This window comes from Protopterus annectens, chromosome 1.part0, assembly GCF_019279795.1.
Source record: "Protopterus annectens isolate FY-2018-M chromosome 1.part0, PAN1.0, whole genome shotgun sequence".
In the NCBI taxonomy this organism is placed as follows: Eukaryota; Metazoa; Chordata; order Ceratodontiformes; family Protopteridae; genus Protopterus; species Protopterus annectens.
The window spans coordinates 949,582,657-949,595,367 of record NC_056725.1 but is presented as its reverse complement, the minus strand read 5'-3'; the positions used below and the strand labels follow the sequence as shown (position 1 = coordinate 949,595,367).

General features: G+C 37.0%; 1 protein-coding gene across 13 annotated transcripts in view; it reads right to left on the bottom strand.

Moving 5' to 3' along the window:
- The window catches only part of LAMA2 (laminin subunit alpha 2), a 4,753,606-nt gene that overhangs the window by 608,046 nt on the left and 4,132,849 nt on the right, over positions 1–12,711 (bottom strand). For all 13 annotated transcript variants that reach the window (XM_044064325.1, XM_044064371.1, XM_044064344.1 and 10 more), the window contains one exon: positions 9,383–9,521. In XM_044064325.1, coding sequence (XP_043920260.1) covers positions 9,383–9,521 — 139 coding nt within the window. The remainder of the gene's footprint in view (positions 1–9,382; positions 9,522–12,711) is intronic.

Here is a 12,711-nt window from a genome sequence, read left to right as displayed (position 1 = left end):
TTTTTTTGGGGGGGGGGGGAGTCAGGATAGAACACTGGGAGTCTGATGGCTTAATTTAAGGTAAATTCAGCAACAACTTTAGACATGAATGATGGATTAGTGTGTAACACAACCCTGTCCTAGTGAAAAATCAGATAGGTTTTGCCCATCATGAGACTTACCTTGCAAATGTCAGAGAAATGAGTAAAACATTTTTTCATGAAATTAACTGTAAATCACCCTAAGAGGCAGGTTCAAAAAGAAGTAAGATACATTTTTCAAGAACAAAGTTCATATCCCAAGAAGGAGGAATTTGCTTTTTAGGGGATCTCATGTGCAACACTCCTTTCATAAACTGGCCACAAAAAGTCACAAAAGTGGAGGATACATGGTTAGACAAGCTGAGATGGCTGCAAAATGCACTTTGATAAGAAGCACATGGCAAATCATTTATAACTGGCTCACAAATATTTAAAAAAACAGAGGGGGTTAAACCCTCCGGAGCAGCTCTTTTGAGTGTGCACCTTTAACCCCTAGTGGGCGTGGCTTAAGCCTTTAAAAACTAAGTTATCACCTTAGAGTTCTAGAAAACTCTCATTGAAAGATGTCAAATATCAATAGAGTTGTGTTTGCCATCACATATGGCTCAAGACAAAATATCCTGGTACCTTGTAAGTAACATGGTTTTGGAATTATTAATGCAAATATGAGCAATCCATATTTGACGCCTAGAGGAGCAGTAGGGGTTAACTGCAGAAGACGCCTGGAGGAGCACTCGGCTGTAATGAGACCTCTGCTATTGGTTAGGCACAACCTAGAAAATCTCTTCCACTTGTAAATGTAAGATTTTCAAGTTGCAGGTTTTCTTGCCTACTTAAATACCTGCTGCACTTCCTCATCAAAGAAGTGCCAAAAAGATATCAAAATAGAATCATCCAGGCTGTTAACTGCAATTCTTCTAAGTTGGGATACACCATTAGTCCCTGATGCTGTGTAAGCAGATGTAGTCTGTGAGGAACATTGGCCAATTTCCTTAAAACAGAGAACTAACTTTATCTGGGCCAAAAGGGGGTTACTAAAATGATCTATGGCAATTATTTTAGAATCTTTAGAAGTAACATGAGTATCATTTAAAAAAGGGTGGAAATGCATATAGGAAGATTCCTGACCATTGGAATGATAAAGCGTTTGAAAGCAAGCACTGCTGCAAGGATATCAGGAACAGAATTTTTTTCATTTATCTGTTTTGAAAGGCGGCAAGCAGATCTACTTGAGGTGTTTCCCACATCTGGATCAAATCCTGGAAGACCTTTACATGGAGCTTCTACTCGTAAAGTTAGGTCCAAGATCTTTTTAGTCAGTTTGTCTTGCTTGTTTTGCTCTGATTTAATGTTTACATAGCCCATTATAACTGTTTTTAGGGCATGTAAGCAATGTTGTTATATTAACAAGAGCAAATTTGTTATTGTCGGTGCCAATGATTTAATTTTAAAATGTTAAGTCCATTCTGACTGTAAAACCAAGGGCATTTTTATGTGGCCACTTGCACACCTTGCCCACTGTTTTACATTGGTAAAACTAAGTCCAGATTTAGGGACAGAATATACCAACATTTATATTCTATAAAAAATGGTTATAGTAAGAATGTCCTGGCCAAATACAAAGTTTCTTGCTTAAATTTTAATACGTTCACTTTTTTTGTGATTGAGACAGCAGACAGAAAAGAGAGGGGTGGCAACTGGGATACTTGCCTTTTGAATCAGGAGTTATATTGGCAATTCATTTTAGCCATAAATGAGACACCAGGGTTGAATGCGTATATTTCTGTCACACGTGTTTTACACACTAGAAAGAACATATTTGGTGTCATTTTATAAATAAGGAAAACGTGTTTTAAAATAATTTCATCTGGATTTTTATTAGTTAATTTTGGACATTGAGCTTTTTTAGTGTTTTACTGGATGCTACAATCTTGTCTAATATTCTGAAGAAGTATTTTTGATAATTAAGACAAAATCTCTGAACATTCATTAAATTATCTCTGAAGACAAGAAGTACTGTTTTTTTTTTCTTATCATTAGTGCGATTTTTCTCACAGTCAAGACATGGGTTTCACTTTTTTTTGTTTCTGGCTCTGATGGAATGTATAAAGTCTGAAGAGTCAGAGAATGCTCTTCAGCCAGCTCCAAAGCCATCACTGTCAACTGGCAAAGAGATTAAAATCTTGTACCCCCTTACTTGCTTAGCTATCACATCACTGTAGTGTTATCTATGACCAGTAGAAGAGGACACAGAGACCATAAGTGGTGAAGAACTTTTAAGGCATGAATCGCTGCCAACATCTCTTTTATGTTTATGTGCTTTATGTGCTGAGGACCCTGCAAGCCCTGCAACTGAACTTCCTTGGACAATGCTCCCCATACAAAATCAGAAGTGTCCCTGTGGACAGATTGGAATATGATCTGAAGACAGAAAGGGAGTCTTGTCTTCAGAAGTAGTTCATTCCTTCACCACTGCAGTTCCTGTTCCACAAATACCAGTACTACTACTGGAAAATCCAATGGATGAAGGTTCTGGTTCCAACAGTTTTTCAAGTACCATTGAGTCTTCTCATGTGTAGTCTGCCTAGTGGTGTAATGATGATCATTGATGCTATGAGGCCTAGTATTTTCAAGAACACTCTTGCTGATGCAACATCTAGAATAGAGAAATCCAGAAAATGCTTTAATAAGTCAGAACCTTGTCTTTTGGTAGAAAGTCATCTTTTTTACTGCGTCTCTCCAACACACCAGGAAAACAATCCATTGAGAGGGTGTGAGGAAGGACTTCTGACATTTCAGTTTGACACCCAGGTGGAAAAAAGGGATACAACCTTGTTTAAGGTTGCCAAGCACCTGAATACAGAATTTGCACTTTCAAGCACACCTCTCAAAGCATGTTTCAAAGCATAAGTCAAATTAGAAACAATTTCATTCATATAGCACTTCTGCAGTGCAGCTAAGCAAAATCATTCAAACTGTACTAACTCAGAAAAATAAGTTTCCACATATAGCCTTGATAATTTAACATTCTAAGGGTGAGATTACTAGAACAAGACATCTTTCTGCCCTGAAGATCTAACCATTCCCTCTTTATCATGCGGTGTTGGATTAGATATGTAGCTAAGGATACTTTATATCAGAACACATCTGGGGAGACACAGCTGGGTTAGCCATCAAATGAGAATAGAGGATAATCATACCCCAGGAGACCCAATATATTCCCTGAACCCTTTTTAGGGACTGCTAGAATAGATACTAGTATCCTGCATGCAGCTTTATAGATATTTTCCAAGCCCAGTAAGGATCACATACACTGTCTAGCTCTGTGGTAGTTCTCAACTGCTCCCAAGAAAAGCATCACTAAATCTAACAATCATCTGAGGAAAAGTGAACATTTGTTTGGATTTTAGTTCAGGTTCACTTTCTGAAGAATCAGAGAGAATTGGACTCAGTGTCAACTAGGAAATCACCATTGTCCTCATCAGATTCTTCATCATTCTTGAGCCAAAGTAGCACTAGGGTCATGAATGGGAACACAACCACCAGATTTATATGTCTGCAGAGCATATTTATTCAAAAAAACACATCAGACTTATAAACAGCTATATTCTGATTATAAGCTGTATGATGAAGCTTCTGTTTCTTTTTCTTGTGAAAGTCACAACTAGATAAAATAGCAGGGGACAGAGTATTACTTTTACTCCGGACTACTCTCACACCTAAAGGGTATGGTTCTCCCATACCTCTGCCAGGTAATGGAACTGATGCAGAGGATATGTCTAAACCCTATTTCACAGTGGCTGGCCAAGCAACACTAGAGGGAGATGGGGCAAAAAGTAAGTGGTCTGTGGGCTGAGCAGTGGCCATGACAGAATCACTAACTGTACAGCGAGGCATATTCTTATTTTGCTTTTTCTTTTTAGGTACAACTGGTTTTAATGGGGGATGGGATACCAGAATTAGGATCCATCAAGTCAGGGGAGAGAACACCAGACAGAATAATAAACTGACAGTACTGGATAATGTATCACAATAAGCACTTAAAGTTTCTAGTAATAAGTATGTCCCCACACATCTGATAAACTGTCCAATTATCGGAAAAAGACAGCTCAAAATGTGTTCAGAATTCTTTTAGTACTGACAAAAGTTAAAGAGGTTCCAGTATAAAAGTCCAAGCACTAAAGCAACCAATGTGCCAAACTAGTGTTAAAAATTAGCTGCACACACTTTAAACACATTAACCTTCTATAAAACAATGTTTAATACCATTTTATACCATATTTTCTTGTCAAAGAGAGAGTAAAATCTCCACAGTATATTCAAATAACTTAATTTGCAGTAAATTGTGATCTAATGTTAAAAGCACACAGAACAGAGGCATACATATAATAAATAATGGGAAAATGTTGAAAAGAATCCAAGTTCTGAAATATGTTTTTGTTAAAAGCAGGGCAATAACAGTATATTTGGGATTAATTTGTGGTTTTGACTGCACAAGACAGCCCATAATGTCTAACAGCACAAATACACATTGTATTTCTAACGGAAATACTGAACACTCCCTCAGAAACAGTAAATGCAAACATTTGTCAAAAACAGAAGCCAACTAAAAACTGCTACAAGCAGAAATTTCACAGGAATTACTGTAAACACTGGCAGAAATAAGATATTAAAATAAGATATTAAAATAAATATAATTTTTTAAATAAAAATAGAAAGAGAATAATAGATCTAATAATAAAATGAGAGGAAAGGGGTTCCAAAATGGGGCTTATCTGAGCAGTAAGCCAGAACAACTGGCACTGGATTCCCATGAAGAGTCAAAGTACTTTCCTCTTTCTAGGGCAGAAAAAGACCGAACACTCACTTCCTGAGACAGCTGAAGGTTTCCTGTCAGGATCAGCTGTCACAGGAAATGAGATGGAGGTACCTGAGCTTTTGAAAGCTGGCTAATACTGAATTACTTTGGCAGAAAACCCAAAATACCACTGAGACCGTGGGAATGATGAACATCACTAATGTCAGGGGTTTAAACAAGATTAAAGGGTACTCTGCTCAAGTGTTATGGAACACTAATGCCAGCTATCTGGGACAGAAAGTAGAATAAATGGTACACAGTTTGTGTGTTGAGAAATGCTGATGCCAGTGTTAGGATTTTTGAAAATTGGGTTCTGTCAGGAGTCAATAGGAGTAGTTAAGTTTTTTTGTGATATTTTACCATCAAGATGTGAAAAGGATGAGAATTCTGTATGAAGGAGATAATCAATACATTTCAGAACTTTTTTACTTGCCATCATAAAGGTGTGCCTGATCATGATAATAGGCCATTTTGCTATACTTTGTGCCAATTTTACTTAATTATTTGCAACCATAATTTTGACACAGTCAGATTCCAGACCAGTTTTGAGTATATATTCTATAGTTGTTTCCAGAGAAAACCCAAGGGATGTTGAAGGGTCTAATGTATTTTCTAAGCAGTAGGATTCTGACATATCAAAGACAAGCCTGAAAACAAAAGAATGGTCAGTGGATTTTAGGAATGAGCTGAATACCTCTGAGTTGAATTTGCTCATGTTTCTGGAAAAGTATTATCATTGCTCCTTACTGATTCTTGCACTGCTCCATAATGTACATGTTGGTGGGCTATTTCTGATGTTATCAGTCATAGCATTATGCATTGCATTGCTTTTATGACTGTTTGCAAACATCCATTCAAGTAAACTTTTGAAAACCATGGCTGTTAATTTGGGTCATGAGTGAAACAACTTGGGTGAGGCATTAAGTGTGCAGTGCTGGGTGATTGGAGATACCACTAGAGAGACTTCTTCAGTATTGGAGAGTCCCATAACAATGACTTCTGATTTATCTTGTGTAAAGTGCTAGTGAATATGGAAGCTGTGTATGCATATAACAGGAGAGGGTTTCACTGAATAGTATAGCAGTTCCACTAGGATCTATGATGATTCTGCCTTTATAGGAAATAATACAGCTTAGTAGTGAGAATGTGGTACTATCATTAAATGATTTTAATCAAGGTTCAGGAACTGATAAGATGTCAGTTTTTAAAGAAAGAGGCAGCATTGTAAGAGATGCATTTAACAAAGCCTGCTGTAAACAGATGATTTAACCCAGACAGTTAAATCAGAGATGCATTTTATTTACACATTCTTCTGGTGTTCATAATGGTCATCATTAGGCCAGCCACTTTGGGCTAAACATCATTATCGGGTCTATTACATCATTGTCACATACAAAGTCAGGAACAGGGAAGACATTCCAAGAGATGAGTATTGAGATATAAGATATGACGAGAAAAAATATTTTTTTAATGCTCCCATCTACTGCATGTCTTTGGAATGTGGAAAAAAACTATAGCCTATACAAAAACAGGGAGGATAGGCAGACTCCTCACAGAAGGCACCACAGCCAAGAACCAAATTGGAAAACCTCTTGGTACCTGCTGTACCAATATGCCACCCAGGCATCAGCACAGATAAGGTTCAGAAAATCAAGTTGCCAGCCAAAGTGTTAAAATCATTAGATTAATGTTTGGTCGATGGCTGGTGGATTAGACACACTAAACTGGCTGTAGAAATGAGTGTGAATATATGTATGGAATGGATAAACAGCAGCAGCATGGCTAACCACCTGGCAAAGAAAACTTAGGCTCTAGATGTTGTCACTGTGGATGTCACACCTTGGCACCATCTGCAAAAATGGGAAAAAGGGTCTGGGAATGGATGAATTGATGGATGGGCAGTGCAAATGTACAGGCCAATATATAAGCACTTTGATATGGTGGCGAATGGAAGTGAACATTACTGATATATATACAGACATCTAATTTAGAAGAGGGTGGCTAAGGCAGGTGATGTTATTAGGGCTGAGCCATCCAAGCATCCATGTATCGCTGGAAGTGTCTTCAATATTTTTGTCTCACAAATTGGACATAAAGAGCATGAGTGTGGTCAAGAAAGCTGTCCAGTTGCATTCGCTTGCATGTATACTATTTGCTGTAGAAGAAGGGGCACTGAGCAGAAGTGTCACGTTAGCTAAAGAAGTTATACTTTTACAATTTGCCAATTAAAATACACATGGAAGAGGTAAAATGGACTGAAGGATGCTGACTAGGGCTGGTAAGGATTCCAGCGAAAAGGTCCACAGATGAGCTGCATAAGAAATTGCACTGCTTTCCTATGGAACTATGTCCTTCTAGTGTGCTATATCTAAAAGATCTACTCTTCTGAAAGAAAACACTCAATAAACAAATAATTCAGGTAATGTACATGATAATATTACAATTAGAAATGCTTACACATGACTGCATTTGTTATGTGCCTTTCACCTATACTAATGTCAGTCATTCAGCTCACTCATGTAGGGACACTGTGCCCTCAGAAACATTAAGTGGCACTATTATGTCTATTCTTATGAAAGTAGTACAAATGAAATATATCAGCTACAACCTGTTCTTCTTTCATACAGAATCACAAAAAACAGAGGGAAAATGAAGATGTTTCAACAAACAGTAGGAAACACTGCAGAAGTGTACAACATCAGGATTTAAACTTGAAAATCAACAAAATTCTAATATTTAGCAGTGGGATTACAGCTAGAACACACGTGTCCCAGTAGTAGGAAAGGTGCAAAAGCACGGAAAGGTGAGACAGCTGTACCCGTTTGGTAATACATCTTATTAAACAGGTAAGACAGCTGTACCCGTTTGGTAATACATCTTATTAAACAGGTAAGACAGCTGTACCCGTTTGTAATACATCTTATTAAACTGCATTATTTAGACTTGACTTTTATGCACACTAAAAGTTAAAAGTCTTAAACTACTCTCAAAAGGTAATGAAAGCAAATTTCAGTCCTGGGTTCTTTTACCTGTGGCTACATTTTCAACTGGGTAGGTACTGAGCAAAGGCTCAGAAACAGAGTTTGTGACCGCTGATACCTGTTGCAAGAAATAAACTATCACAAGGTGAGAGTTTACTAAATGCACTGCCTCACAAGGCACTGGATTCATACAACAAATCTTTGCAAAGTGAAACTTAGTCTGTAAAACTGAAGTAACCACCGGACTCGTATTATATCTGCAGAAGCTTCTGTTAGTGATACAATCAGAATAAGAATCAAAAATTAAAAAAAAAATTGTGAAAATGAAAGGTGCTAGTGAAAGTATGTCATATTCTAAATAAGAATAAAAGTGGATCCACTATACTGGAGAGTCAGTTAGTGGAAAGCCTTCTGACAATTGTAAATTACATTTAATAATACTATTTTCTTTGAAAATTACTCGTTACAAGTAAATTACTCGTTACAAGTAATTTCAACCACACTACTCATTTCTAAAGCATTGTTGTGGCTCTGCTGCTTGCTCTTTTCTCCTGACCAGAAATTCTAGTTATGATGTATGATCTAACACTAGGAGCTTGCCTCTTCATCCACCACATGTTTAAGCCACATTCTTATTTGTGATGGCCTTCTAATACTTTTATAATCTTGGCAACAGTGACAGCTTTCTCTCCTTTCATGACTTAAACCAGCTGAACCAGTATACATGTGAAAATTCTAGTTTCTGAACAACAGTAGCAAGATCTAAGTGGTCTACTATTATTTATTTATGAAAAGCACGAGGATGGTCTAGCTAATGGACCCATTTCAGACATAACCCCAGATTTATGACAGCTGCATGCAGTGACAGTGATGGGTCTATATTACAAGACTAAATCTTTAGTTAATCGAATAACTAAAGATCAGTCTTGTAGTATCGAAAGCCAAAAACCTCGAACGGCCAATTTAACGTAGGGAAACATTTCCCTTGGCCGCATGAAAAAAAAACTTTTAATCCCAACTCAAGTGGGGGGCTTTACCTCCCACACACCCTCGATGTGGGGGGCTGTGCCCCCCACACCCCCCTAACTAAATATAGCAACTCTGAGATCGCTCCACATTGGAGAAAAAGGCATAATCCCCATAACGGCCAAGGGAATTTTTTCCCCTGCGTTAAATTGGCCATTCGAGGTTTTTGGCTTTCGATATTACAAGATCGATCTTTATTTATTCGATTAACTAAAATTTTGATCTTGTAATATAGACCAGATAGTGACATAGAATTAGAACATAACAAAAAGTTGCATTAAGTTTTATACAAAGGGCTTTTGTTTTTACTCTCCCCATGTCTTGCTCAATCCTTTTTCTTCCTGTAAGTGTGTGTGTGTATGTGTGTGTGTGTGTGTGTGTGTGTGTGTGTGTGTGTATGAATTAGCTACATCATAAAAGTAATCACGGCTGTCTTTGATGACCATTTTAAACTATAAGTGAATATATGCATTAAAGACATTTCTGTAATGCTGTACCTGATGTTTGCCAGTGATGAAAGGCCTCCAAAGTAGATTCTGTCATCATCCTTCAGGTTCAGGCCGGAGCTGTGCCCTTTGGAGGTGGTACTCATTTTCTCTTCATGGCTTGTTTCCAGATTTGCTATGGATATGTTGACTGAAATGAAATTGAGACATCAATAAGACTCTAACAAGCAGAAAAGTGATTTTCTACCATTTTAATTCTTAAGAAAAAAATCATTAACTTTTTTTCATACCCTCTACAATGACTGTTTAAATGCATTTTTAAATTTGTGTTTTAAAAGGTTATGTCAATAAGCTTCACACATTTTTCTTTGCTTTCAGGTTTCATTATGCTTACTTTGTGTACTACTCTTTTCCTCTGCATAATAAGAACCTGCAGGGCAAACATTATAAAACTAGGATTTAACAATAAGAATCAGTAACTGAATTGTCATATTGGCTGTGGAGTCATTTGCCTTTGAAAAGCATTAGAATTAGAACAGGAAAGGTGAAAAGGTCATGCAGGGCAGCATAGAAAAAATAACTTTTTTTTTTATCAGAGCAGAATATGTGGTTGTTTGAATAGAATATCCACAAATCTAAATAAAACTATAAATAGATCCACAAATCCAAATAAAACTATAAATAGATCCACAAATCTAAATAAAACTCTCTGGACATAGTAATGAAAAAGACTTACAGAACATTTCTATCATAAAATGACTTTTGCGGTATGATTTGTGGGAATAAACTTTAATAAGCACACAACAAAGCTTTTGGATAACAATGACTGTGTATTTAAATGGCAATAGCTATGAAACTACAGTTAAAAGAAGATGTTAAATGCAAATAAGTGCAAAAATTAATACAGAGGAAATACAAATGCATTAGATAGTGTTTATCTGTGAAGGGACTTTCATATTTTAAGGTGCAAAATATCATGACAAAATAGAATACATTAAGCTTATATGTATACTGTATGTACTATAAGAAAGGAATTGTATTAAACTGGGATGACTTGTATAACAAGCTGCATGGTTGCAGTATCCCAAATCTGCCAAAAATCATAGCTTATTTCAAATATTTCCTTATTAAAAAAAGGATTTCCATTTCTGGAGGATGGAACTCAATGCTTGCTACTGCTCACTCACAGAGTTCCACCTTCTGTTACAAAAAAAAATCCATTTATTCAGTTGGACTGTTTTCTAAAACAACCCGGTGTTAGACTTACTCCAAAGAGAGAATAAGGTGATTCTGCTTTGTCATAGGTCATCCTGCCATTTTGAGAGGAGCAGAAACAGAACTTCAGAGAAGTCTGGTTGGGTTGCTGGATGAAGCAATTTGAAGCCATTAAATTTGGCTCAGGATGCCTGAGGTGGCTGGTGCCAGAGGTAGCCTGAATGAAAGTGAAAGAAATGGAAGGACTTGCAGGGATATGCGCATGGGAAGAAAATTGTATTTTTATTAAATAAGTTTTATATTATAATTAAATAATGTATCCTCTGTGTTTCTTTTCATTCTTTAGTACAATGGTTCTGCTGTCTACTATCCTGTATGACAGTATATATGCATAAACACACACACACACACACACACACACACACACACACACACACACACACACACACACACACACACACACACACACACACACACACACACACATTTCATAAGTGTAATATGTGTATGTCTGTGTATGCACAGTGGTTTGTTCTGTATTGGCTTGAGAGCAGCAAGAGAGACTGCATTACTGTGACCATTATTAATATATTTATTCATTAATTTTATCATAATCTGATACTGTAGTGCACGCACTTTGCAGAAACTAGTAAGCATATTTGTGTGTGTGTGTGTGTGTGTGTGTGTGTGTGTGTGTGTGTGTATAGATGTGGGGGGATTACAGTTGGTTGAAGAGTTGGCTGTATGTTTCTGAACAAGCAAGATGAAATACTATATTGTGGCTATTATTTATCAATGTATTTATTCATCCATTTGATCACAATCAGGTTTCTGAGGTTTACATAGTCAATAACCTATGTGTAAATGGTGGATGTGCACTTTTTGTGCTTGTGGGGGACTGAATTAAATTACTGTAACAAATTATTTTTATTTCATTACAGTTTTATAACTTAGGTGTACATTGTCAACACAAAGGCAGAAATTGCTTATTATGGGTACTGTTTGTGGACAAATATAAGCCTAACCTGCCTTGCTGACTTTTGCTCAGGCTGAGCAGTCGTCATTATTCTGCTTTTGCAGGACTACTGCAAATTTGAATGGAGCAAGCTTGAATATTTTGTTATGTCTGCTGTTTGTGTAAAACAAAACCAAGTAGTACATTACTTTGGTCATTTTAATCACAATCAAGCATCTAAGATGTACACAAGTAAAGTGCCTATAATTCTGGTATGTGGAGGCTGCTGATGAAAGTAACTGACTCTTCAGTCATTTACTCAAAATAAGCATTCATTATTTTGACTTTGCATGGCTAATGAGTATTTGTGTAAAAAAGTTGGAATACTTTAATTGGGCAATTATTTTCTGAAATAAAGCTGAAATAGATTTTTCTGTCCATTATTTTGTCACAATGAGGCATCTGTAGTGCACAGTCAACAAACTGATTATAATTGTTCGGTGTGCGTTTCGTCTGGGAATGAAACTGATTGACCCTAATTGAGGTCTTTTTTAAATATAATTTGATGCCTAAAGAATGCACAGCCAATACGATGGATGCAATCAATGGGTATGAGGTCTGACTCTGTATGAAAATGACTGTGTATGTCTGTGTTGAGGTGCACAGCAGTGTATCTAAAACAACTTGCCCATAATTTCGTTCACTTTCCATTACAGTCAGTCACTGGCATTAGCACTGTACACAATAAATGGAAACAGTCTGGGCAGGTTGTGTATGACAGCAACAGATTACTGGCACAGAGACATGCCATGTCATGGGGCATGGTTCTCTGCTAGAGATCTATGCTTTGTTCTGCATGGGATCTGGGTTTTATCCAGATGCTCTAGTTCCCTCCCAGGCCCTGAATTTCACAAAAGAATTTTGAGCCAGGCTTAGTAGGGGGAACCATCCTCAACTTTTTCCCTGGGCACCACCTAGTCTAAAAGGGACTCTGTTCATTGGTGGGCACAGATGATCATTATAGCTTGTATAGGGTTGACAACAGTGTGGCCATTATTTATTTACCTCTCCTCAAATCAAACTGCTGAGGTGTGAATAGAAAGTCATTACAGCTTGTCTAATAGCACTATGCAAACTAGGAGGAACAACTTTAAATACATTACTGTGATGACATTTTATTACTTTCCTCACAGTCCAGTATCAGATATCT